Raw genomic sequence first — 27,665 nt, 5'->3', positions numbered from 1 at the left:
TCTTTTTCTATTTCATTGATTTCTGTTCTGATCTTTATTATTGTCTTCCTTTTACTTACTTTGGGTTCAATTTGCTTTCTTTTTTTTCCTAGGTGCTTAAGGTAAAAGCCTAAAACAATGAATATAAACCTTTCTTTTGTCATTTAGCCTTTAAAATTCCTTCTGCAGATAATGTGCACATTATTGCTTCAGCTTTATCGTACAAGTTTTGACATGTTGTGTTTTCACTGTCATTCAGTTCAAGACATTTTCTAATTTCTCTGGTGATTTCTTCTTTGATCTATCAGTTACCTAAAAATGGGTTCTTTAATTTTAATGTATTTGGAGATTACTCGTATTTCTTGCAGTTACTGATTTCTGATTTAACTGTTGTAATTAGAAAACATACTCTATATGATTTCAATCCTTTTAAGTTTATTAAGACTTGCCTTATAACTAAGCAAATGATCTAACCTGGTGAATGTTCCATGTACAACTTGAAAAGCGTGTATCAAATGACACTTCTTATTGTTTGATGAAGTGTTGTATAGATGTCAATTGGGTCGAGTTGGTTAATAGTACTGTCCGAGTCTTTTATATCTTTATTGATTTTCTATTTATAAGTTCTATCAATTACTGACAGAAGAATATTAAAATATCTAACTGTACTTGATGATTAGTCTATTTCTCCTTTCAGTTCTGCCAGTTTTGCTTCATGTGTTTTGTGGCTCTGTTTTTAAACAAGCATGTCCTTTTACTATTATAGGATATCCATCTTTTTTCTTAGTAAATTATTTGTCTTGAAAGTCTATTTTGTCTGGTATTAAGATAGCCAACCCAACTCTCTAATGCTTACTATTTTCATGGTGTATCTTTACTCTCCATTTTACTTTCAGCCTATTTGTGGTTGAATATAAAGTGTGTCACCTGTAGACAGCATATAACTGGATTGCTTTTTCATCATCTTATAACCTCTGCCTTTTGGTTGAAGTGTTTATTCCATTTCCAATTTTCCTAACTATCGATACAGCTGGATTTTGGTCTTTAATATGTGTTTTCTATTTGTCTCATTTCATGTGTTTCTGTTCTTCCTTTACTGCCTTCTTCTGTTTTAAACAAAAAGCTTTAGTATATCATTTTTACTCCTCTGTTTAGTTTGTGTATGGTCTTTTACTTGCCCTACAGATTATAATGTGCACATTTATTTATTTATCACAGCCTACTTCATCATAATACTGACTTACTTCTAAGAAAATAAGTTTGTGCCAACCTATATCCATCTCCCCTACCTTACCTTGTGAAATTATTATCATGCCCCAACCTACCTTATTTCCTGTAAATCTATGTATAAAATAGTATTCACTGGGCTACATAAGACAGAAATTAGGGAATCATTCTAGATTCCACTCTTTCCCTTACCCCAATATCTAATCATTAGCTCCTGTTAATTCTCCCTCCTGCATATCACAACACAACAGCCTTCCTCTTCTCTGTCATCACTGCCACTGCTCAGATTCTGTCCTTATACACCTTTTACCTGGCCAACTGCATTAGTTTCCTCACTGGTCTCTGTTCTGAACATTTCACCATCCTCAAATCACCCCTCTATCACTTTCACAGCTCACTCATATAGTCATTCTAATAAGCAAATCTTCTACCAATCTTCTGAGCAACAATTTTCAATGGCTTCCATCTGCATAGAGGATAAAATCTAATCTCCATGGCATGGCACACAGCCTTCTGTGGTCTGGCCCACTGCCTATCACTGTCTAACCCCACTGCCTACCACTATCTGATAACACTTTATGTACCCAACGATAGAAAGCTACTTATAATTTCCTGAACATAACTGGCTCTCTCATACTTTTGTGCATTAATACAGGCCATTTCCTCTACCTGGAATGTTCTCCCCATGCAGTCAGGAAAGAAAACGTCTATTCATGCTTAAGTGCTCAACTTAACTGCTACCTTCTTTCTATATCTGAGTCTACAAAGTCGTCCCTCATTCCTCTAAGCACTTTGTACCTTTTCTACTGGTACACTCGCTGCATTTTAGTGCAACTGTTTGTTCTCATTTCTCTCACTTCTCAATTTTTATCTCCTTAAAGATGGGAACTCTCTTTTCATCTTTCAATCCTCATTCAGTACTAAATGTACTGCCTGGCACACAACAGGCACTCAATAATTATCTGCTTATTCAATAAATGAGTTATGAAGGTAAAAAGGATAATATGAAGATATGAAAAAGAACTGAGTTCTCCAAAATAACTATGGAACATGAATAGCTACTTTAAGAATTATAGGGTGTTAATAATAATAGAGGCTCATATACATTATAAACTTGTTATGTACCCAGCCTATACTAAGCTCTTGCATACATTACAAAAAAATTACCAGAGCATGAAACCCATTTTGTAGATGAATAAACAGAGGCACAAAAATGTTCAATTATTTGTTCAAGGTCACAGTAAGTGACAAAACCAAGACTGAGAGAGGTCTATGTTAACCACTATACTATTCTGATTTTCAGTATAACCCAATGTTAATCTTCACTGCTCTTTCTAGGGCTTTGCTCTCCCTTGTTGCTGTGCAATTGCTCTCCTCTTCTCTCTTTTTTCTTACATCTTTCCCTTTCTCTTCCTCTAATTCCCTCTGTTCAATTTCCATAATGAACGTAACCTATACTAAGCTATGCTGTCAGGTATTTCACCCCAATGTACTTTCTCTTTTTTTCTTTTACCAGGGAATATTACAGGGAAGAAGCAAGTAGAATAACAGAAGCCAGGGAAGACAAAGAAGGAATAGTTAGTGAGAAAAGAGGTAAGTTAATTATACAGTATAAAAAAGTTTCAAGAAACAGAGAAAACTAAGAACAGATCTTTAAATGTGGAAAAAAAAAATACAGTGATTATTAGTGAGACCAACATTTTAGCTGAATATGAGAAAGAAGGATGTAAGGAAGAATAATAACACTTGGTAAGGAAACGGAGCCAGCCAACCACTAAACACTACTTGTTTGAAAAACTTGGTATGAAACAACAGAAAGGACTACTTATGTATTATAGCTAGGAAGGATGGCTGAATCAAATGAAAGTTTGAGACTATGTGTTTTATTTGCAGTTTATTTAAGTAGAGAAATCTAAGCATCATTAAATGCTCAGTTAAACCAGTGTGTCTACTGCAGAAAATGAAACTGTCAGTTCCAAGACAGCAAGGACCTGGCTTGTCTTTTCATGGCCATCACACAGAGCACACAGTAGATACTCAATAACTAAAAAACAATTATTCTAATACCAAAAAAAAAATCTATACATTATAATCTGACATTTAGTTGCAGTATTTAACCTATATCTTCTACCAAATGAATGCCACACTAAATGTGCATTTACTGTATACGTACAAATATTTGTTGAGCACCTATATCTGGGGTACTAGTCTAGGCCCATGGGAATAGAGTGGTGAACAAAACCAAAAAATGCCCCTATTCTTAATGGAAAAAATCAAACACACACCCACAAATAAAAAATTTAAGATGCCAAAAATGGTAAGTCCTAAAAAGAATATAAAAACACGCTAATGAGAAACCCAGTGATGATGGGAAGTGGTGGGTAATATTTTATGTAGGATGGTCATGGAAGTCCTTTCTGTTTAGGTGATATTTGCATGAGAAAGTGAGTCAGGAACATCAACAAAGAGTACTACATACAGATGGGACAGTAAGTCCAAAGACCTGCGAAGGGAACAGCTAAGTGTGTATGAGGAAGGGCAAGGAGGCCACTATGGCTGGAGTAAAGGAAATAAAGGAACCAGCTGCACGATATCAGCAATTCACCTTTAATAATTATAACCATACCTAATCATCATTGGAATCTTTCAAACATAAATAGCTTTTAAACTAATACGCAAGGGAAGAAAATTTTTTAAAATTTCAAATTGATTACCCTGCAAAAATTCCGTTTCAGCCTTTTTCTTTATATAACCAGAGTTCTAACTGTTTCGATAATGCACATAATACCCTGAAGTACATACAGCACGTCAGTCTATGAGTTTAAAATATTTCACATTAGATTTCAATAATGTTATAGCCATTACTCTCAAATACAATACCACACCAACTTCCTTACAAAAGGCAGCTGTGCATGCTCAGCAGATGTCAACCAGTGCTCTCCGGACAGTGTCGGAACATCCTTTTCACAAGACTCTAGAGCACTGACATTCAATTCTAAGAGATGCATATTAAGAGAAATACACATTACTGTGCCCAATTTTCTAAATATGTCCCTTTCCCACCTATCTGCCAATAACTTACTATGGTTTAAAAGAATTCAACCATTTCCATATATAGTATAGTACCTACCATGGCTAATATGCATAATAGACAACTAATTCCATTAAGTCAAGATATTTTTCATACTAATTTTTGTTTAAGTAAATGCCAAATAATACATAAGATAAGGAATAAAAAATATCAACAAAACATATCTATGTTAGATATGAAAGAATTTCAGAGGACATTTGTATTGTGGGGGGAAAAGCTAGTTTATAAGCCCAAAATGAAGCCCAATTTTTCCAAGAATTTTAAAAACAAGTTTTAAATATCTTTTTTCTGAAATAAAAAAGATAAGAAAACAAGCCAAATGTGCATTTGAAAAAGAGAACTTGCCTACAGTTACATGAGCAATTAAAATAAATATAAAATAAATAAAGCTGCAGCATTAAACATGCTGCAAAATGTGAACACTCACTCCAGCCAAGACCGTTACACCCACTCCCATTAGTAAAACAAAATGTTAAGACAAAATGGGAAACTAATGAGCTCAGCTGCAGGGGCTTGCTGGTTTGTTTTTTAATTTCATCCATTTGCTCAAAATATAATTTCTATTTTACCCTAAAGTCTTTTGTTGGATATAAGGGGAATCAAATGTTCCTAAACAAGAACCTGAATGAATAAGCCCTGAAAATGCGTAACACGAGCTTCATTTGTTTTAATGCACATCTGATGTATTCTGTTTTAACATTTTTGACAGGTTAATCATTTGTTTTCACGTGTAAAGAATACAAATGTTTTGCCAGTGCTGGTAAACAGATCACGTGGAGGTGAAAAGAAAAAGTTAGAGAAGGAAAAAGGTCTGTCTGTTTTTTCAAAATGCTTTGTTAGGTAAATGAGGAGGAACATACCTAGGCAACTTGAGCCCGGTGTACAGGAAGCTATGATTCATTAAGAAAGTAGAAATAACGTAAAGCCTACTAATAAAAATAAACATTTTAAAGAGAAACATTTCTTAGTTGAAATAAAGAAGTTATTTAAAAACCTTTCAGACTAAAAACAACAGTGCTAAGTTTTGTGGTGAAAATGGTAATAAAAATAAAAACCTTAAGGCTAAGAAAATTTAGAGGCCAAAGGGTTATTCAGAGAACAGATAAAGTAGCAAAGATAACAAAATTAACTTCTGTGAAAAACCAGTTCAGGATGCAAAGCAAGGAGCTAGCTAAATACAGATATATTCAGTACTCAGTTTCAATTTTAATTGATTATATTTAGTATTGTCTGGTTTTGTTGAGCTCAAATTTAATTAGAAAAGAAATTATGAGAAATATTTTTATCATATTGAACTGTAATTTGTGTTTCTTTTAAAAGCAAAGAAAAAGTCTTTATTCTTTGTTATATAAAACCAAGAAAACTTTACCATGTAATACAATATTGCTTGTTTCTTTGTTTTAAGAAGAAAATGGCAGAAGGGAAGACCATGGTAGAAAAATACACTCAAGCTGGTGTTCCAAATAGCTCATGATCCTAAAATTATGAATAGCACACAAATCTGAGTAAGCCTTTCTTTTTTAAAGGAAATTACTCACATTTGCTTGACAACTTAAAACATAAGAAATATAATTTTCCTTCTTGATAACAGCCCCAATTATTCAACAAGACACTCATTAACCAGCAACAACTTAGTAAACGAACCTTTCCTCTGTGATAGTAAGTTAGCATTAGAATGCTGCTTCTGTAATACTAGTAGTAGTAAAGAAAATTTCCAACTGCTGGGGCACCAAACAAGATGCTGGTACACTTCCTGGAACTCACAAATTTGGAAGTGTGAGAATTCTCACTTGGACCTCAAAGAGGGAGTGTCTTTGGTTTTCCCTGTGCTTAGGAACAAAAGGGACAGAGAGCCTGGCATTCAAATAACAAAATAAACAGAGGCACAGGAAACCACAACTAACCTGTTTTCCCAAAAATAAGATCTAGCCGGGCAATCAGCTCTAATGCATCTTTTGGAGCAAAAATTAATGTAAGACCAGGTATTATATATTATATTATGCCGAGTATTATATTATATAAGACCCGTTATGTTATGTGTTATGTTATGTTATGTTATGTTATGTTATACCCAGTCTTATAGTAAAATAAGACCAGTCCTTATATTAATTTTTGCTCCAAAAGACGCATTAGAGCTGATTGTCCGGCTAGATCTTATTTTCGGGGAAACACGGTACTCAATAAAAGCTATTTCTGAACAATAAATAGTTTCTGCACAGAAGTAAAACAATTTGCTTTTCACTTAATGAATTCAGCAAACATCGAAGGGCAGTTTCCCATCTGGTGTGCGCCTGATACACGTTTAATTTTTAAAATAATGTTCAGTTTCAGGTCTTACTTGAATATTAAATCAGATTCGCTGACAACAAACACTACTATAATGGAAATCCCTAAAAAAAGTGCCAAATCTCAGTCCAGTATCTAATAAGGGTGTGTTATTCAATGCAGGGTATCAAAAATAAACAAATAAAACTACTAGAACGAAAGAATTGTAGAGTACACATGAAATTGCTTAAAGTATAGAACATGATCTATAATTCACGTAAGTGTTAGAGGCTACCATGCATGAAGAATTTTAGCAGGATTTTTCAGCTCAACTAGAGTTGAAATGTGAAGCCCAATCTCTACTGAAACAATTTAAAAATCCTTGTTCTGTTTTCACCATAAAATTTTATTTGAAATAACACCTATGAACAGCAGATATCCAGTACCACCTAAAAGAATCTATGTCTGCAAACAAACTTATTTTTCACCCCAAATCTACTCCGTTTCCATTAATGATATCAGCTATTAGGAGAGATCCCTAGGCTTGAAAAATCTCAGAGTCATTTGACTCCTCTTTCTCTCAATCCGTCCATTCCTAGCTACTTAGTGCAATGTCCTAATATCTTTGACATCTGTCCTCTTCATTCCTGTCTCATTCTGAAGATGTTATCTTAAACAGTACCTTTATTATTCTTTGGCAATTGCACCTGAACTGGTCTTCCTGCCTCTAGTTTTGATTTATGCCAATACATCTTGCAAACTCTTGCTAGATTAAAACTCTAAAGAACCCTCATCTTAAAAAGTTCTAGGAGATTCCTGCTAAATACAGAAAAAGAAGTCCACGCTAACTAAGACCTTATTTCAGATCCTTCTCAATATGACATCAACCTACCTTTCCAACATAATTTCCCATTATTCTTTTTCATATCTATGTAAGGGGTTCCATTCAATACAGCCAAAAAGAACTAATTGATATTTCCTGTACATGGCCTATAATTTCCGACTTACTTCAGTGTCTATGATTAATAGGTTCTTTCTACCTAAAATAATATTCACCTTTCTACTTATCCAATTATTCAAGGTCATTTTAAATGTCACCCCCTTAAGGATGCCTCCTCTGATGTCCCCACCTATGTGTCAATTTCTCCTCTACGGAACACCTACCTATAGCACTTTGCAAATTTATCATGTAATACTTCATACTTTTTATAACATGGCTATTTATGTAGCAACCTTACCTCTCTTACTAGATTTTTTAAGGGAGAAATATCCGTAAAGGGAAAGTTCCTTAAGGGAAACATCTGCAGAGCCATGCATACAGTAAGCATTTCATATATATGTTGAAGATTGACATTAATGAGCATAAATGATATTGAAAAAGAGGTATAAAATAGTATGATGATAACATACATAGTAATATATTCCATTAATTTCAAGATAGAATATAGCCTAAATTTAAAGTATTATACAGTAACTAGGTTTTTAAATTATATTAGATTATCAATATCAATTTCAAAGGAAAAAAGTCAAATCTACATAGTCTTATATAACAAAAAATTCAAATACCAGGACATAATTATTTATTCTACATATATATTAGCAATTTTTTTTCTAACTAAACATATATATTAGATAGCTTTGATAGCATATTGAAATAATGAAAAGAACTCTCCCCTTTAAGAAGTACAAATTGGCAGTTACAAAATAGTCACAGGTATGTAAAGTGCAGCACAGGGAATATAGTCAATAATATGGTAATAACTGTGTACGGTGCCAGGTGTGTACTAGACTAGTCAGAGGGATCACTTCTTAAGTTATATAAATGTCTACCCATTGCTGTACACCTGAAACTAATATAATATTGAATGTCAACTGTAATATAAAAATCTAAAAAATTAAATAAAAAAAAAAAGAATTCTCCCTTACTTCGAGTAAGCTTTGGAAATCTTTTTTTCAGTTTCTTCTTTAATGGATTAAGCTCGGGCATTATTTCTGGAACAGCTATGTAAAAGTCTGACTGAATTTCATCATCCAAAATCTGAAAATCAGGAAAAAAGATAACTTTAGATGATACAAAAAACTTTATCCTTTTGAAAATAAAGTATAACGTAATAATTTCCCTTATAATTTAGAAAACAGACATTAATCATATTTTTTTCTTCAAACACAAGGGTCATATGAACACATTTACCAATTATGAAAACCATTAGAAGCAAAACATTTTCTGATCTTTTCTTTTAAAGACAGCCATATCCATTAAAAAAATATATTTAATGGGTTTAATTTTTCCATGGGGTTATGTTAGGCAAAAGTATTATAAGCTAGAAAATAGCACTGATGTGTCTGTGGCTCAGAAAATCCCACAAAACTGAATTTATATGTCCACTAAGATTGAAGAAACATACTGAAATTTTTGCAATAGATTACATGTAAAATTAATAACCACTAGCTGCCAAATCACTAGCAACGACAATGTCTTTCCAAATTTAGAACATCAAGAGAACTGACTCTAATTATTTTCACAAAGAACTAAAACTAAAATTCTCTTTGCCTCCAATAACTAAAAATAAAAGAGGAATGGGACTGCCAAAGACAAGTTCATTTACAGTTTATTTTACACACTCTAATTCCAGTCTAAGAGCAAAAAGAATAATATCTATTTTTAAAGACATTTTAAACGAATTCCAGCTGGCACCCAAAAATATTTATACTACTACAATATACTCCATTTAAAAATTTAGTTGATTAGAAAATGAAGCAACTTTTTAAAACAATACTTCCTGGGCAACAAATATTTTACCAATAATTATTTTTGCTTGAAAGCTTATGTTATTCGAAGTCTTGATTTGGGGTTACAGTGAACCTGAAAACTTGAACTCTGGCAAAATTAGGCTGTGATTCTGGAATTTTACCTTCCTGTTAACTATTCTTTCTTTTTACAAGTTCTTTACTCCCTAAATAACAAAGTGTTTCCCTTAACAATAATAATTTGCATTAAATGAGCACATATCGTTTGCCAACCATATGGCTAATTACAGGGTTTAAGGTTCATCCAGTATTTACAATAACCTTATGAGGCAAATACTAATACTGACCACAAATTCCAGATAAGGAAATTGAGAACTTATGGGGAAGGAGCTAGTCTGTGTACTTATAAAGGGCAGACCCAGAATTTAAAAACAGACAGTGTGGTTTCAGAACTAGGGCTCTCATCGCTAGAAATAAGAAAGTAGAGGCAATTATGAAAGGTCAAAGAACTGTATGTGAAATTTCTCCTCCAAGACCTTCAAATACTAACCCTAAAACATGTTCCTTTGAACTAAATTAAAAATTATGTTTGAAAGTTATGCTGTAACCTTAAGATCACATCATGGAGTAATAATACAAGACTATATAGAAGAAAATCATGTTTTATAGATTAAAAACCATTTATCAAAAGATATGGGCATAGTGGTTATATTCCATATGTAACAAATCAATGGATGGCAGATAACAGAACAATTTTTTAAAACTAATGAACATGATAACATTGTACCTTCTGAATCAGATTAGTTCCTCCTGCAAATGCAGCTCCATTTTCTTCTGCTATTTTAATCTCTGATGCATTCTACCAAAATACAATAGTTTGAATATCAATCTTTAAACAAATTCAGTCTGTTTTCAAGTATTTTGTCAGAAATAATATTACAGTTCAAAACAAAACTCGTGCTTTTTACTTTTAATGGAAAACGCATCAATTTTCAATTAGATGCATCAGAAATATTACCTCCAGAACAAGTTTAGTTTGTAGGTGATTGAAGTGTTTCTTGTAACATGAGGAAATACATCAAAATGGCATTAGGAACTTACCAAGTGGTGCAACCTAAGTCTCCAAAGCCATTAATACGTCATCTTCCAAAACTAAAAGCTTAAGATACATTTATTTTGCTAATTTAAATGGAGACATTTTATCATACCAATATGAAAGAGGAAAAATTTTTTAAGAAACAACAGAAGCAAAATTTAGCCTGTTGTCTGAAAATTCAAAAGAAAAACATTCAGTATTACTGTATTTTGCAGTGTATAACAAATGTGCTCCCGTGTATAATGCATACCAACGGTTTTGGCCCAAACGTTCAAGGAAAAAACATCTTCAATTTTAATTTTTTTTTATTTTTTATTGGGGAAGTGGAACAGGGCTTTTATTGGGGAACAGTGTACTTCCAGGACTTTTGTCCAACTCAAGTTGTTGTCCTTTCAGTCTTAGTTGTGGAGGGCGCAGCTCAGCGCAGGTCCAGTTGCCATTACTAGTTGCTAGTTGCGGGAGTTGAACCAGCAACCTTGTGATTGAGAGGACGCACTCCAACCAACTGAGCCATCTGGGAGCGCAGCGGCAGCTCAGCTCAAGGTGCCCTGTTCAATCTTAGTTGCAGGGGGTGGAGCCCACCATCCCTTGCGGGACTAGAGGAGTTGAACTGGCAACCTTGTGGTTGAGAGCCCACTGGCCCATGTGGGAATCGAACCGGCACAGCCTTCGGAGTTAGGAGCATGGAGCTCCAACCACCTGAGCCACCGGGCCGGCCCCTCATTTTAATTTTTTAATTCAAATTTTTATGCTTACATTTAGGTGCTCGTTTTTTGTATTATAAAGGAATTTTAGCATTTACTTTTCAACATATTAACAAGAAATTTTATGTAACATAATTACAAAACACAAGAACAGATACAAGGTATGAGAAATTTTATGTACCAGTAACAAATTTACAATATTTATGCCTCATAGAAAACTAAGAACTCTTCATCGCTGCAAGTTCATCCTAAATTCAATAAAACCAATTATCGTATTCCAGGATACTGTTTTGCATACAGACATCATTGTTGATTTTTAGAGTTACACTTTTAACTCATAAGCATAAATAAAAGAATTAAAAACATTTATATACATATGGAATTAGTAATATCCATGTATAAAGCACATCGTCTTTATTTTTTCCCTCACAAATTTGAGCAAGAAAGTGCACATTATACACAGCAAAACATGGTAGTTATTTTCTCTCTATGTTCCGTTTATACCATTTGGTTTTACTGTGAAAATGTATCAGTCTCTTAGTTACTCAAGTTTTGTGGAATTCCAACAGCTATATTCTTGACTTTCTGGGAAAAAAGTAAAGAATTTTTTCCTTGAAAGTGAGGCAGATGGAAAAGAATCAAAATACCTTCCAAAACAAATTCATAAACACATTATAAACAAATGCTATTATTACTATATTTGTTATAGCCTTGACTTTCCAGACTAAATATTTTTAAAAGTGTGTTTTTTTTGTCTTCACAGTACTAAGTGGGCACATTACTTTAAAATAATTTTATTATTGTTGCTTGAGGAGTTTGAGTAGGAAGCAGAAGCTAACAGGATAAATTCTACTCTTCTCTTCAGTTTCTTGTGAGAAATGTAACGTGGTAGATTAATAATGATGCAGTTAATGTTCTAATTTAGCTCTCTCTCAACAAGAGTCATCTTAATATGAGCTACAAATGGGGAAAATAAAACTAGGTGAATGCTAGAATTTTCTCTACTCATTCAGTTACTCTAGTCAGTGATTCATATGATATGTAAAAAAAATTAAACGATGTAAAAAGTTGATAAAGATTACTCACCCCTGTAAATACAGCAACTTTATTGATTTCTGAAGCAAATGGGTATGGAAAACTAAGGACACTGGCAAATGGCTCCACTTTTTTCTAAATACATAACAATAGAAAAATGATGAAACGTTCATTCTTCTTTTCTGTATCACTCACATCTATAAAAAACAGAACTGACATGGTTTTCTTCAATGTTTTAATTCTACTACATGTCCTCTCATTAATCCAGAATTATTCACTGATTACAATTTAAAGCATAAGAGATTATACTTCTTTTGTAAGAAACCATAATGAAAATCTAAACCTTTCTTCCCAGCTTCATACTCCCACAGCACTTGGCTTCTTCTCTACATCTTTCATCACAGTCCTCGCATATTAAGAGACGTGCTTGCATATCCGTATCTTCCCCAGCACCTAGTACAATGTTTTCCACATGATGGATGACAATAAATGTTTGCCACCTTGAATTAAATTCAAAAGAACATGTAATTTTTTGACATCAAGAAAGACATGAATGCAACTGTGCATACCGAACAGTAGACAATATCCAGCTAATGTGCTCAGTAGGTCACCCCTAATCTCCATCCTTGCCTCTAAATAATCAGGTGACTAACCCTAATGCCAAGACAGACAGAATGCCAAGCCTGAAAGGCTCTTCTGAGTGGGTCTGTTTTGAAACAACCTATACCACATTTGGATATATTTGGGAAGTCAATTGGAAAATCCAAAATAAAGAGTGGCTGGGCATGCATTTGAGGCACCCTGATCCAGAAGGAGATTCTATAGGGCCTCAGAGCTAATTTGTTCAGTCATTTGGTCAAGGACCTGTCTAGGCCAGCAGCTCAGATCTCTTAAGGTGATTTCACATGGAAACAAGTTCTATGCCATAGTTTTGGTACAGTCTTAAGGTCTGGAACAAAGAGAAAAGGGGTTGTTCCCTAACTAAAACTGACTGAAAGATTTTATTTTTAGAAAAACTTTATTTTGAGTAGAGATAAACCCCCTGAGGATTTCTTTCCAGACAAGATGACACAAACTCTTAAGTCCACTTTAAATCAGACACGGAACTCAGTTTCATGTACTGGCATTCCTTTGACATTAACATGTTGCAACTGGTTTCAGTAAATTTTTCAATGGCAGGCAATCATAATAATAGCATCCCCTGGGGGAATACTGGCTTGTTGTATAAGCAGTCTATCAAGAACAAAAAATGTCTTAGGAAGACAGCAGTAGCCTTTCAATGATATTAGTTTACAAGTGGCATCCGTTTATGAAATAAAGTCTGTGGTCCCACAAGACTTCTTTATGAACTACATTAATGGCTGACTGATAAAGTGATCATCTTAGACACCACAACATTTTAAAAATAAACTAACAGTAACACTGATATAAAATAAAATTACAACATGGCTAGTACAAACTGTTTCTAATAAGTAAAAAATAACAAATGAGATAGACCTTGATTCAAATTCTAACTCTGCTGCCTACTCTGACCTTGAGCAAGTTACTTCACTTTTTGTGTCTCAGTTTCTTCTTCTGATAATATTATAAGGGTAAATAAGAAAATGCATGCAAAGCATTTAGCATTGTAGCTGGTACATAAAAAATTTCCAGTAAATATTCACTGTTGTTATTAAACACCTACCAAGTCCACTACATGAATTATCTTATTTAATCTTTGCTATAACCCTATGAACTAAATATTTTCTTTCCCTCTATAAAGCGATGAAAAACGTGAGATTTGAAGAGGCTAAACAGAAGCCCGAGGTCAAACAGCAAATAAGAGGTGACACCAGGATTTTGGCCTGTACTGTAATCTGACTCTACAGACCACGCCCTGAAGCACTACTGTACCACGTCCTCCTACAAGCTCAATTATTCCTGTTATTGTTGAGGCTGTTCAATTGTATTAAAAAACTTACACCTTCTAGTTTGACCAAAAAAGACATCCTCAGAATAAAAATTAAAACCTTTCCAGGAAAATTAAATTTCTTAAGTGAGAAGCTTACAAAATTTAGACCTCAATCATAATCTAGTGTTTTTCCCACCTCTAGAGCTTTATAAAAAAAGTCTTCCATGGAACTGCAATATATAAACAGATAAAGCAGAGGTTCTGGTTGAAGCAAAAGACGGGTTTGGCATCTGCACCATGCTAACTTAGTCTCCACCCAGGCCTCTAAGGAAACATCTGAAGGCCACTAAGCTAATTGAAAGCCCTCATTTACAGAGAAGGAACATAACACCCAGGCAACTTAAGAAATTTTCAAAGTTACAGTAATGCCTCAATTTTAACACTACTTTTATTGAAATTTATACCAGTGATTTTCTGGTGAAAAGGAGATACATGTTCATGAACTATACAGAGTATGCTTGACATTGTATTTCATATATGGAAAATTAAAAAAAACAAACATACTTTTCACGTTAAACTATAGAAAGAGCATAAGATTTTCTAAAAATTACTATAGGAGACAAGAATTTTATAAAAATAAGAAATGACAATTCATACAGCCACTGTTCACAAATAAATTTATTTTAATTGAGTCTACATACCTTCTTCCCCAGTGCCATATCCAGTGTCAAATCAAGATAAACACCTTGCTTTGGATTTGTAAAGTCCAGAATTTGAAATTTCTTAAGTAAGTGAACAGCTTTCTCCACCTCATGTATCTGCCTTGGATATAAGCGTTTTAAGTAGACATCATCCTCAGGTTCACCTTCCATAAAGGGGTATGACTTTATTTTTTCTATCTCGTCTTTTTTTTCATCTGATACTTTTTCTTTGGCATCTTTTTTTGTTTTCTTTGCAGGCCTTGAGAAAAGATAAATTTGAGATCAGTTATCTCAATACATATTCCAAGGGACTTTAAAAAAACACACACCGATGTATATAAGACAGAAAAAATAATAAAAAATAAAGTTTATCTTAATTCTAAAGCATAGACTGCTTTACAGTTTTTCTAGTTCAACAAATATTAAGTGAACTTTTTTACTATTTGTAGTTGATGCCAAGTCAAATAAGGAATACAGGAATAGACACGCAAACAGATGATTTCAATATAATGCATCAAGTACCATTAGAATGCTTTCGGACGTGTAGAGAATGAACATTTAACCCAGCCTAGGAGACTAAGGGTTCTGGAAGAGATGACCTCAAAGTCAATTCTTAAAGAATAAAGAAGAATTAGCCCTGGTATGTACCCAAGAGAAATGAAAACACATGACCACACAAAAACTTGTACACAAATATTCACAACAGCATTACTCATTACAGTCAAAAAGTAAAAACAACCCAGATGTTGATCAACTGATGAATGGATACATAAAATGTGGTATATCCATATTATGGAATATTAATCAGCGATGAAAAGGAATGAAGTACTGATACCTGCTACAATATGTACAAACCTTAAAAGCATGCTAAGTAAAAGAACGCAGTCACAAAACACCACATATGGTATAATTCCATTTATATGAAATGTCCAGAGCGGGCAAATCTATAAAGATGAAAGTAGACTTAGTGGTTGGCTAGGGCTGGGGAGAGGGGATTAGGGAAAGGAGGAGTGACTGCTAATGGGAAAGGGGTTTTTCAGGACGATAACAGAACTGTTCTAAAACTGACTGTGGTGACAGTTGCACAACTCTGTGAATATACTAAAAACCACTGAACAATATACGTCAAATGGGTGAATTGTGTGATATGTAAATTATATCTCAATAAAGCTATTATACGAAAAAATAGCCAGGCGAAGAAACAACATAATAAAAGTACTGAGACATGAAACAGAATGGTACACAAAGGCAGCTACTTTAAGTTCTAACTGACTAGAGTAGGGGTTCGCAAACTTTTTCTGTAAAGGGACATTTAGCAAATATTTTATGGTCTCTTGTCTCAGTGACTCAACTCTGCCACTGTAATGTGAAAGCAGCCATAGACAATACAAAAATGAATGAGTGTAGTTATGTTCCAATAAAACTTTATTTATGAACACTGGTCTAAATTTCATAATTTTCATGAACACTGGTCTAAAAGAACAATAAAACACTGTTCTTTTTAATTTTTTTTCCAATCATTTAAAAATGTAAGAACCAGTCTTAGCTCATGAACCACACAAAAATAGATTGTAGACCAGATTGTTCAGCCCACTGGCCATATTTTGCTGACTCTTGAACTAAAGAGTAAAGCAGAAGGCAGGAAACAGAAGAAGATGCCGCTGGTGAATCTAGATCACAAAGAGCAACCTCTAAAGGCAATGAGAAGCCAATAACAGGAGGGACATGTATATTTCAAGTAAAGTATTCTAGCTGCAATATAAGGGATGGACTTGAAGGAAGCTCGATTGGAGACAATTAAGAGACTATTCCTTCCCTTTCTTCTCAAGGAGATAGGAAAGCTTGAACCAGAACAGTGAGGGTAATACACTAAGACAAGAGATCACAATGATATTTACAAGGTAAATACTGAATGTAGGGAAAAGGAAAGAGAAGACTCTAGAATACTTCTAGAATAGGTTTCTGGCTTGGGTGCTTAGGCATAGAGTGCTATGATTAACTAAGACCAGAAATAAATAAACAAAACAGGGATGTAATCAGAGGTGAGTTCAGTTTAGAGCAATAGAATATGAGTGTGGGGTTAGTTGCATCATTGGCCCCAATTCTTTACTCCCGTTAACCTACAAATAAAAGGCCAAAGTAAGAGCCAACAAGCACCTATCTGAGATCCGAACAAATAGCTATTCTGGAAACACTGACCCATGAAGAAAACCAAACAGTGTCCCGATTTGGGGGTGAAGGCAAGGGGTATTTATGAGAAAGGGAAGGGGAACTATCACATCAATTGCATCATCAAATACATCAATAGAAGAAAGGCATTTCTATACGTGCAAGTAAGCTAATATAGTGATGCTAATTCTAAAGAATGTTTTTAATTTTCAGTCACAGTCATATCCGTGTTCTTGTTAACTTTGCAAACAGTTGTTTGGGATATAAGGTTGCTTTAGGCCCAGTCCAAAGGCAATTTTGCCAAGTTTTAACATTCCAAAGGTTTGAGGAGTAAAACCTACTAGGCAGCTCCTCTGGGATGACACCTCAACTCCATTGTAAAGTAGCTCCATTTACATTATTTCTTACACCCCCCTCTCCATTCATCTCCTTTTACTAAGTGACTGCACTTCCTCCCATTCAAAGAAGTGAACTGTGTTTCCCAGCCCCTTGATTTTGTGACTAGTTTGGCTAAAAGAATAAAGCGAAAGTGACTGTTTCTCTGCTCTAAGCTTAGGCCATAAGAGGCTTCAAGTGTTTCCACTTGTATGTTTGTATTTATGCCATTTTCATAAGAACATGCCTGGGCTAGCCCAAAAGTGGGAGAATGAGAAACATGAAACAGAGCTACCCCCACAGAGCCCCAGGCTAGATTAGACAATTCTCACCTGACCTGCCTACTCACAGATCCACAGCAAGCCCAGCCAAAGTCATCAGAAACATCCATCCAAACCTATCTTGGATCACCTGACCCACAGATGTGTGGGCAATGATAAATAATTGTGGGGCGGTTTGTTATATAGCAAAAGCTAACAAGGTGTTTACAAAATATCTAAGAAAAGATGTTCAACAGCTAATTCTAGTTAAGAGTTTGAAGCCAAGAAGTGATATATTTTCTTAGCATTAATTCAAATCACACCTATAATCTTTTAACGATAAAAGTTTCAAATTAGTGAAATAATATTTTATAAAGATGCTTGGGTTCTGTGGCAGGAAGAATAATGGCTTCCCAAAGATGTCCTACTGTACATGGCAAAAGACTTTGCAGATTAAAGACCTTAAAATGGGGAGAGTAGCCTGAATTGTCCAGGTGGGCCTAATCACACCAGTCCTTGAAAGCAAAGAAACTTTCCCTTCCCCCGCCTACATCTGACAGAGATGGAAAAGAGGCAAAAGAAATCCAGTCATGAAAGGAACTCAACTTGCTGTTCCTGGTTTTGAAGATAGGGCAGAGGGGACCAGGAGCCAAGGAATGTAGGTGGCCTCTGGAAGCTAGCAGGCAAGGAAACAACAGAGTCTCCCCTGGAGCCTCTAGAATAAAATGAAGCCCTGCTGATACCTTAATTTTACCCAGTGAAACCCGTGTCAGACTTCTGACCTACAAAACTGCAAGATAATTTGTGTTTTTTTAAACCATGAAGTCTGTGGTAATTTTTTATGGCACAATAGAAAATATGGGGTCCTATAAAATTTATGTGAAAGAAATAGATGACAATAAAATAATTTTTTTTTAAAAGGACATCAAAACCAATCCAAAGTATAATTCCATTCTCATTTTTAGCACTCAATGAATCCTCATTACCACAACTCATAATAGTATCCTCCCAGCTAGTGAGCAATTCAACAGAATAGCCGATAATGCCAATGCTCGCTTATTTATATATAGAAGGTGCCAAAAAATGTATACACATTTTAAGAAAGGAAAAAACTGTTAAAATTGTAATATATACCAATAACAAAAGATGAATACAGTCACATTTTTGACTTCTGCAATTACAAAGTGGCTATCAGCGTAATTTTAATACATTTTCCTTTCTTAAAATGTGTATGTTTTCTCTCTCTCTCTCTCTCTCTCTCTCTCTCTCTCTCTATATATATATATATACATATATATATATATATATATATATGTATACATATACATATGTGTATGTATTTATACCGTGTTTACCCGAAAATAAGACCTAGCCAGACCATCAGCTCTAATGTGTCTTTTGGAGCAACAATTAATATAAGACCCAGTCTTATTTCACTATAATATAAGACTGGGTCTTATCTAACATAAGACTGGGTATAACATAATATAATACCAGGTCTTATATTAATTTTTGCTCCAAAAGATGCATTAGAGCTGATTTTCTGGCTAGGTCTTATTTTTGGGGAAACACAATATATATATATGTGTGTATATATATATATATGTCTGTGTATATACATATATATATATTAGTTTCAGGTATAGAAAACATGATTAGACATTTAAACCCCTCACAAAGTGATAACCTCCCCGCCAAGTCTACTACCCCTCTGACATCGTACTCAGCTATTACAACACCATTGACTATATTCCCTACGCTGTACTTTACATCCATGACTGTGTGTGTGTGTGTGTGTGTACATATATATGTAAATTACAGTGGACATTCAATTTTATTTTAGTTTCATGTGTACAGTGCAGTGGTTAGGCATTTATATAATCTATGAAGTGATCCCCCCAATAAGTCCAGTACCAATATGACACCCTACATGTCTTCACAAAATTATTAATTATATTCCCCATACTGTATTTCACATCCTCGTGACTATTCTGTGGCTACAAATTTGTACTTCCTAATCCCTTCACCTTTTTCACCCCCCGTCCCCCTCCCATCTATCAACCATCAGATTGTTCTCTGTATCTATGAGTCTATTTCTGTTTTGTTTGCTCATCTATGCTCATTTAAATTCCACATGTAAGATCATATGGTATTTGTCTTTCGCAGTCTCTTATTTCACTTGGCCTAACATCCCCTAGGTCCATCCATGTTGTTGCAAATGGTAAGTTTTCAATCTTTTTTATGGCAGAGTAATACTCCATCATATAAATGTACAATTTCTTTATCCAATAGTCTATTGATGGGCATTTCAGTTGTTTCCATATCTTGGCTATTGTGAATAGTACTACAGTAAACACAGCGGTCCATCCATATATTTTTTCGAATTAGTGTTTTGGGTTTATTCAGATAAACACCCAGGAGTGGAATTGCTGGGTCATAAGATAGTTCTATTTTTAATTTTTTGAGGAAACTCCATACTGTTTTCCATAGTGGTTGCACCAATTTGCAATCCCACCAACACTGCACGAGGTTTCTCCTTTCTCCACATCCTTACCAGCCTTGTTGTTTGATTTATTGATGATGGTCATTCTGACAGAGTGAGGTGGTATCTCATTGTTGTTTTTATTTGCATTTCTCTGATGATTAGTGATGTTGAGCAATTTTTTTTATGTCTATTGACCATCTGCATTTCCTCTTTGGAGAAATGTCTATTCAGGTCCTCTGCCCATTTGTTAATTGAATTGTCTGTTTTGTTGGTGTTGAGTTGTATAACTTCTTTATAAATTTTGGATATTAACCCCTTATTAGATGTATCACTGGCAAATATCTTCTCCCATTCACCAGGATGTCTTTTCGTTTTGTTGATGGTTTCCTTTGCTGTGAAAAAAACTTTTTAGTTTGAGGTAGTTCCATTTGTTTATGTCTTCTTTTGTTTTCCTTGCCCAAGGAGATATATCAGTAAAAATATTACTAAGGGTAATGTCTGCAAGTTTCCTTAGTGTATTTTCTTCTAGGAGTTTTATGGCTTCGGGTCTTAACATTTAAGTCCCAATGCTCATTTTTAATGGTACACAGGTGTCCTTTTAGACTGATGACAACAAATCTAAGCAGGTGCCCAAATTGATGGATGCAACAGGCCTCAATAGCTACCTGGGAAGTTTACTTCACAAAATCCTGAAATCTTCCAAACTTCCACATTTACTTTATATTTAGTAAAAGAGCAGTGAGGCCAATAGAAGATGGAACTTAGACAGCCTGTTTTACTAATAAACTCTCTAACTAAAATAAGCAAAATAAATGTACCGTAGCTGTAACCTACAGATTTCCTTTACATAAATGCTGACTTCACCATTAATTTTTAATCATGGCTGAACCTGTCCATTTAATTTGCAATTAATATGAAATTCCCAGGGGCTGATATATGACTTTGAATTAATAAATATTCACAAAACCCAATAAAAGTCTAACACATAAAGAGACTGGGTTGGGTATACAATAATTTATTTATTATACTTTGGACCTTGTTTCACAAAATATTTGAGGTGATTCAGTGAAAACATTTTTTAAGTTACAAATGGAACACTGCTTTAGTAAAAAAAAAAGTATAACATCATTATATTAGGTCGGTGTAAAAGCAATTGCAGTTTAAAAGGTTAAAAATGCAAAAACTTCAATTACTTTTGCACCAACCTAATAACATAGATCAAATAGGACTCTAAGGAAAGCACTTTCTTCAAAAAAAAAAAGAAAAGAAACTGCTATTGAACAAAATCAGTCAATAATTAATTTCATAGACCCACTGCCTCTTTTCCATAACCCTACAAAAAAATGTCTATCTTTATTCATAAGAATCACGTCCAGAAGACCTTTGCTATTCATGCAATTATGTAAGGCCCTATCAGGAGAACTTAAATACTGATTCTCAGAGCTTAAAATAAATCATTATAGAAAGGTTTTTCGGAACATGACGGAGAAACCCCTGGCAGTCTGAATCAAAAGGCAGAATTTAGCTGCAGTTACCTGGGTAACTAAACCACATAGATTAAATTAGTAATAAGAGACTGTACTCAGGTAATAACTTTCTGCCTACCTCATCTGTCCCCTAACTCCAAAAGCAGGAAAAGGAAAATAATTCCACGCTCATTCTCAAAAAAAATAGAAGAAAAAAATACGTTCTATAATAAAGCTCACTTCAAGACCCTTTGAAGATCTGTGACCCCACAGACTCAAGTCCTTTAAAGGCTGAAGAATCTTTTACATTGAAGAATTATAGGTAGGGGAGGCAAACAACCTCTGTCAAACTAAACTGAATTAAACAGAACTAAAAAGCCTAGGGCATATAACTATTAATGGCATGCAAATGTCTGGAATTCTTATTTCTCAGTGAAAATCACATAAATAAATCCACTAACATTTCTAATGTTGGTTTATACATTAAACTAAATGCAAAAGTTCTGCTTCCACTTACAATATAAAAGCTGACAGAATAAAACCCAGTCAGTAACAATATAAATAAGTGAAAATGAAAAAACAAAAGCTGGAAAGAGCTTCAATAAAGAGAAAGGGTCAGACAAAAATCACAATTTTTCTTGAAGCCGTCACGGAGTTAAGATAGCAGGGCAACCAAGTAATGAGAAATCCAAGAAGAGTCAGGCCAGGGAATCAGTCTCCACCCCACGTGCATACCACCAGGATGGTCTCACCTGTAGCGGAGCATGAGAGGAGGGCAAGCAGGTGAGGAAAAAGAAAGAAAATGTCAGCTAAAATTTTAGGTCTAGTGTGACAGTATAAACCCCCTGGGAGATGCAGACACTAGAGGAGTTCACACTCAATTCCTAGGCCCTTTCCACAGACCTCCACCAGATACTCCTGGGAAAGACTGGAGCAGGCCAAGAGACTAGAAAGCCTCCCTCGAGGGTACAGGCATGGAGGAGATAAGCCACTGCTGCCAGAAAGGCGTGTAACCCTGAAACCCTCTAGGGCACAGGTAAACACACCCATTGTACACAAGGGAAAGATGAAGAAAAAAAATACTAAAACTTCTACCATTGGGGGTAGGGCAGGAAACAGTCCCGCGTGCAGTATCTTCCACCAATAAAGTTGGGGAAGGGCCTAGACGTTCTCAAACAAGACCTGCAATAGATATATACCACAGGGAAAAGAGGCAGAAATATTGAGAAAATCCCACCCCAAGGTCCAGCCACACCGGGCCTACTTAAGAGGCAGGCTGGATATGGAAAATAGAGAATTCCTCTCGCACCTAGTATCAGTCACTGAGTAATAATGAACAACATTCTACTACTAGGGGAGGGACAAAAATATGGAGAGAGAGACAGCCCCCCGCCCCCAACTCTGAGGTGCAGCTGCACAGGCCAGGCAGAAAGCTGACCATGGAACAGGAACACTGAGAAAAACCTTCCAGCTGCCCAGCCCCAACCCTAAGTACTAGGTGACAGTACAGAAATTTGAAGCTGATGGTAACCACAACAACAACAAAACCAAAACCTAGTCCAACAGACTGGATTGACCCAAGGTGTAACAGACAGGCATGACATGCGCATTTTCAGGCATAAAAACTAGTTCAGTTTCCACTGTTCTACATAAAATGTCTGGCAGTCAACAACACCACAAAATGAGATAGTTGAAGAAGAACCTATTGTCAAGAGAGAAACAGACCAGAGTCAGATATGACACAGTAGCTTTCTTTTTTTATCAGGATCTGCCACTGGCAAACCACAGGTATATACGTACAAATATATGGAGGAGTGGGGAGATTCAGAATGACAAGAGAGAAGAGAGAAAAGCAAGCCCCTCTAACCTGTCTCAAATCCTGATTTAAAAAAAAAAAAAAAATAGCAGTGAAAAAGCTGTATTTTAGTGTATTATAAAGTCAGTAGATTAAAAAATTAAAACCACAACTGAATTATGAATACTATGATTCTTGTCAAGCTACTGAATAATTCTCATTGTCAGACATAAAACAATTGCTAATAATTTTTCATATTTTTAAGTATGCATATTTCTTATGCTACGCTTTTTAGGTGAATGAAATTGTTTTAAAAGTTGTACTAAAATAGAATATGAAGAAGATATAAAATTCAAAAATTTCTATAGGATAAAAGAAAACATTTAAAGATAAAAATATTTTCAAAATAATTAATTTCTTTAATAAACAAATACTTTAACAAAGCAGAAAGAAACAAAACCAAACAACCCAATAGAAAAATGGGCAAAAGACATAAATTAGAAATACACTGAAGAAACAAAGATTGATGACATCCAGGTTGTTAGGACTGTGTTAAAATGGGCACTCTTGCCACTGAGTGGGCATGTAAATTGTTACAACCAGTATTTCTCCAACTTCTCAACAACAACAAAAATCCAGGTACTATTCACAACCAAAGGAAGCCTCCTTTCTAGTTACATTTCCACCACATGCCTCTTTATCTTATATTCAAGTCATATCAGACTGTAGTACATCGATATTTACTTCCATGCCTCCACAACACTGAACATCTTTCTCCCAATTCCCCTGCAAAATTCTATCTTTCAAGACCCAGCTCAAATATTTCTTGCCCTACTCTTGTCCAGGTAGAATTAATTGACCTTTCATCTGTGATTCCATAGCACTTGGTCCATTCCTCTACTATAACTGTTAAGACATATTAAAGTCACAGCACAAAAATGTGCTAATTCATAATATATAAAGAGCTCCTACTAAGCAACAGACAAAAAAAAAATGGTAGTAAGACATGAGCAGAAAATTCACATTAAAGAAAATATAAATGGCTCGTAAACATAGTGAAAATAGGTATTCTAATAATACTTTCTGGTAAGGACACAAATTGGCAAGATCCCTATGAAGGCAAATTGGTATTACCTATCAAAATTATAAATGCACACATCTCTTGACTCAATTCTATTTCTCAGAATTTATATTACAAATATATTCATAATATTTGACAAGATCTATGCACATGATTATTTACTGCAGGATCATTTGTAATAGCAAAAGACTGAAAAGATAAATGTGTATCAACAGAATAGTTAAATTATGGTAAATTCACACAATGAAATATTCTACCTATGTTCAAAAGTTGATTCATTAGTAAGAAGCTGCTCCTATCACCCATGAAATTACAAGAGTTTCAGGAGCTCTATATCAGGAACTGGATCAAAGACCAAATATTAGAACAAAAGATGCTCCTAGCATCCCTGTCACTCAGGAGATTTACAAGGCTTTTAGGAGCTGCGTCAGGAACTGGGCAGAAACCAATATAAACATTTCTCATTGTCACAAAATCCTAGCTCCAACAGTTACTAGCTCTGTGACCTTGGACAAGTTACATAATCTACCCATGCCTTGCTTTTTGTCTCTAAAAGAAAGCATAGTAACAACTGCTTCCACATAAGGTTGCTGGAGGGATTAAATTCATTATTGAATGTTCGTGTTCAATAAATGTTAAGTATTATTATAATAAGTCATATCTTTTTTCAGGACTGTAAGGTCAAAGAAGCAGAGGTGAACTTGTACAACTGTATGTCCCTGTACCTCTTTATGGAACCAAGCACAATATTTTTTGATCAAAATTTTAAATGACAGCAAATGAAATAACTAAAAAAAAATAACTTACTTCGTAGCAGCAGCAAAATATCTGCTGGGCACCTGAACACATACAGAGCAAGGATAGAGAGGTGTCTGATTAGTCATCTTGGAAAGACTATGTCTTTGATGCTGTATCACAACTTGAAAGAAAGAAACATGTAAAATATTAATATTAAATAATCATTACATTCACCATTTTTACATTCTTAATCGTGTTTTCCAAAACAAAAACATTCAATATTTTGTGATTCATAATCATTCTTTAAAATGTGTAATACTGGAAACACCACTTCTTGAAACTATATTTGGGTAAACACATCTAATTGAACCATTTTGTCTTATTTTTAAATTAATCTAGTTCAGGCTCAGAATATGTTAACTCTATTATTAAGTAATTTACATTGTATTCATTTTTTTAAATAGATAATACATTCAGAGTTGCCCAAGGTACTTCTGAAGCATAAAAACCAAGTGGAGGGAATTGCCTTACCAGAGATCAAGACTTACAAAGCTATGGCAATTAAGACAATTTGGTACTGGCACAAGTATAGAAAGATAGGATAATAAAACAATCAACAGCCCAGTAACAGATTCGTACACATATGGATATACAAAATATGTAAAATGGAGGTGATGCTGCATGCTGCCTCCATGTAAAGATCTACCTTAGTTAAATAACAATACATATCACTGTGCTTCAAAAACACAAAACAAAAATTAAAAGAAACGTTGTACCAAAAAAGGGCTGTCATCCTAGCCCTTAACTGGACCTTATTAAATGCTGAAGAGTTGCTACCAAGAAGTACGACAGAAATTAGCCGCCAAATGACAAATGTTGATCCAAATTAGACAATCTCTTTGGAAATCTAAGAATTGGAATCGTCTGCAACTGTGTTGTACTCTGAAAGCACCAACAAGCATTATGTAAACGTTCAAATTTACAGCTGCCACACAAATATACCACCTTTTTCTTATCAGAACCCACTTAACGTATCAAACTTCCCTCCATTCCCCGCGGCCCATATCCCCAGTATCGGAACCCTATCCTTGCCTCTGTCCCTACCGGTGGCTGGAGAGGTGTCAAGGTACATCCCCCCCTCCCCCGCTCACTCGTAGGGTGGACGGCTCCAGAGAGGAATGAAACTGTTCATAAAGTCGCTTTGCAACAGTAATGACCCTCTGGAGAACCTAGAGCCCAGAAAGAGCCGGAGGTCCCAGTGCAGACCCGTGCCTAGGAGATTCCGGCGGCAGCAAGAGACTCCGCGCCAGACATCTTTTCCCCGCAAGCCCCGACAATCCATTGCTTTACCTCTACCGAGGCATCTTACGGCCGCCGCCATGTTGACCACTCCGGATGGTGTCGACGAAATTGCTCCCACGCTTCAATTTGAAAGCGGAACTGGCAGAGGGGAAAAGGATTAGAAGCAGCAAGAGGAAAGGGGCGGGAACCAAAATAGGCTTTCTCGCCGACCGGGGAGGGAGCCGGACGCCTGCGCCCGGTGGCGGTGTTACGGTCCGTCCTCCGTGCCGCCCAGGACCGTGTGTTTCGTGGTTCCGGTACGACCGCTTGAACATCTTCGGGAAATCTGCCCTTCCTGGAAAAGACGGTCCTGTTGGCGATGCCCCAACTTTCTTTTTTTTTTTTTTTAATTCTGCAAGTGTACTCAAAACAATCATCTTAATAGACAGTGAGAGTACACAAGAAGAACAGAAAATCTGAAGAATCTCACCAGCTTCCACCGCCACATTTCCAGCCTTGTAAACACGTAAAAATTCGCCAGGCTTTCCACTACCACCCATTGTGGGGGTCCCAATCACTAACAAACTTTCTTTTAACTCAGCGCAAGCAGCGGAGCTTTAAATTAATCTTAATCTTAATGAGGTTTACATTTTGCCCCTGCTGGCAAATTGCCATTAGAATCAATTGAATAATTATACTTGACAAATGTGTATAACACTTCTAGTTTTTAAATGGCAGGTTGAAACCTACTCACAGTTTATCCTGACTGAGAGAAATAAATGAGGAAAAAAAAGCAGTATCCTTTCCATTACATCACAGCTGTGGTTTATGCACAAATGTGGTCACAGATTATACCCATTCCCAGTTTAAATGAAACCCTCCAGTGACTACCTGGGAAGCTGCTTCTGGCCTCTGCCTGCCTCCCCAGCCTCATTCCCTCTGTCAGCATCTCACCCACCCCTAACCCCAACACACACACAGTTTTCTCATCCCGGAGATACTGGTCACTCTGTCCCCTATGTTTAGAATATCTTGTAGCACATTACCTAGGTGGCTTTTTTAAGATTTCACCTCAGACTTCACTCATTTATGAAGCCTCTCCCACCTTCCTTCCCAGGCTGAGTTATGGCCATCGCTTTGTGATTTTGTGCACTACCCGAGGCTTATATCTATTTTTGTTTTTAAATAGTTTTATTAAGATATAATTGACATACCATACAATTCACCAATTTAAATTGTACAATTCAGTAGTTTTTAGTATATTCACAGAATTGTGGA

General features: G+C 35.3%; 1 protein-coding gene across 1 annotated transcript in view; it reads right to left on the bottom strand.

Moving 5' to 3' along the window:
- The window catches only part of MRPL1 (mitochondrial ribosomal protein L1), a 52,110-nt gene extending 25,433 nt beyond the window's left edge, over positions 1 to 26,677 (bottom strand). The window contains exons 1-6 of the mRNA XM_019720227.3: positions 26,457 to 26,677; positions 25,176 to 25,287; positions 14,738 to 14,996; positions 12,197 to 12,280; positions 10,098 to 10,169; positions 8,489 to 8,600 (exon numbers count right to left, since the gene is read on the bottom strand). Of these exons, the coding sequence (XP_019575786.2) occupies positions 8,489 to 8,600; positions 10,098 to 10,169; positions 12,197 to 12,280; positions 14,738 to 14,996; positions 25,176 to 25,287; positions 26,457 to 26,487 (670 nt within the window). The 5' untranslated portion in view covers positions 26,488 to 26,677. The remainder of the gene's footprint in view (positions 1 to 8,488; positions 8,601 to 10,097; positions 10,170 to 12,196; positions 12,281 to 14,737; positions 14,997 to 25,175; positions 25,288 to 26,456) is intronic.
- Positions 26,678 to 27,665: the final 988 nt, after the last annotated feature.

This window comes from Rhinolophus sinicus, chromosome 1, assembly GCF_057876585.1.
Source record: "Rhinolophus sinicus isolate RSI-liver-muscle chromosome 1, RSI-T2T, whole genome shotgun sequence".
Lineage (NCBI taxonomy): Eukaryota > Metazoa > Chordata > Mammalia > Chiroptera > Rhinolophidae > Rhinolophus > Rhinolophus sinicus.
This window is presented reverse-complemented; position numbering and strand designations above follow the sequence as displayed.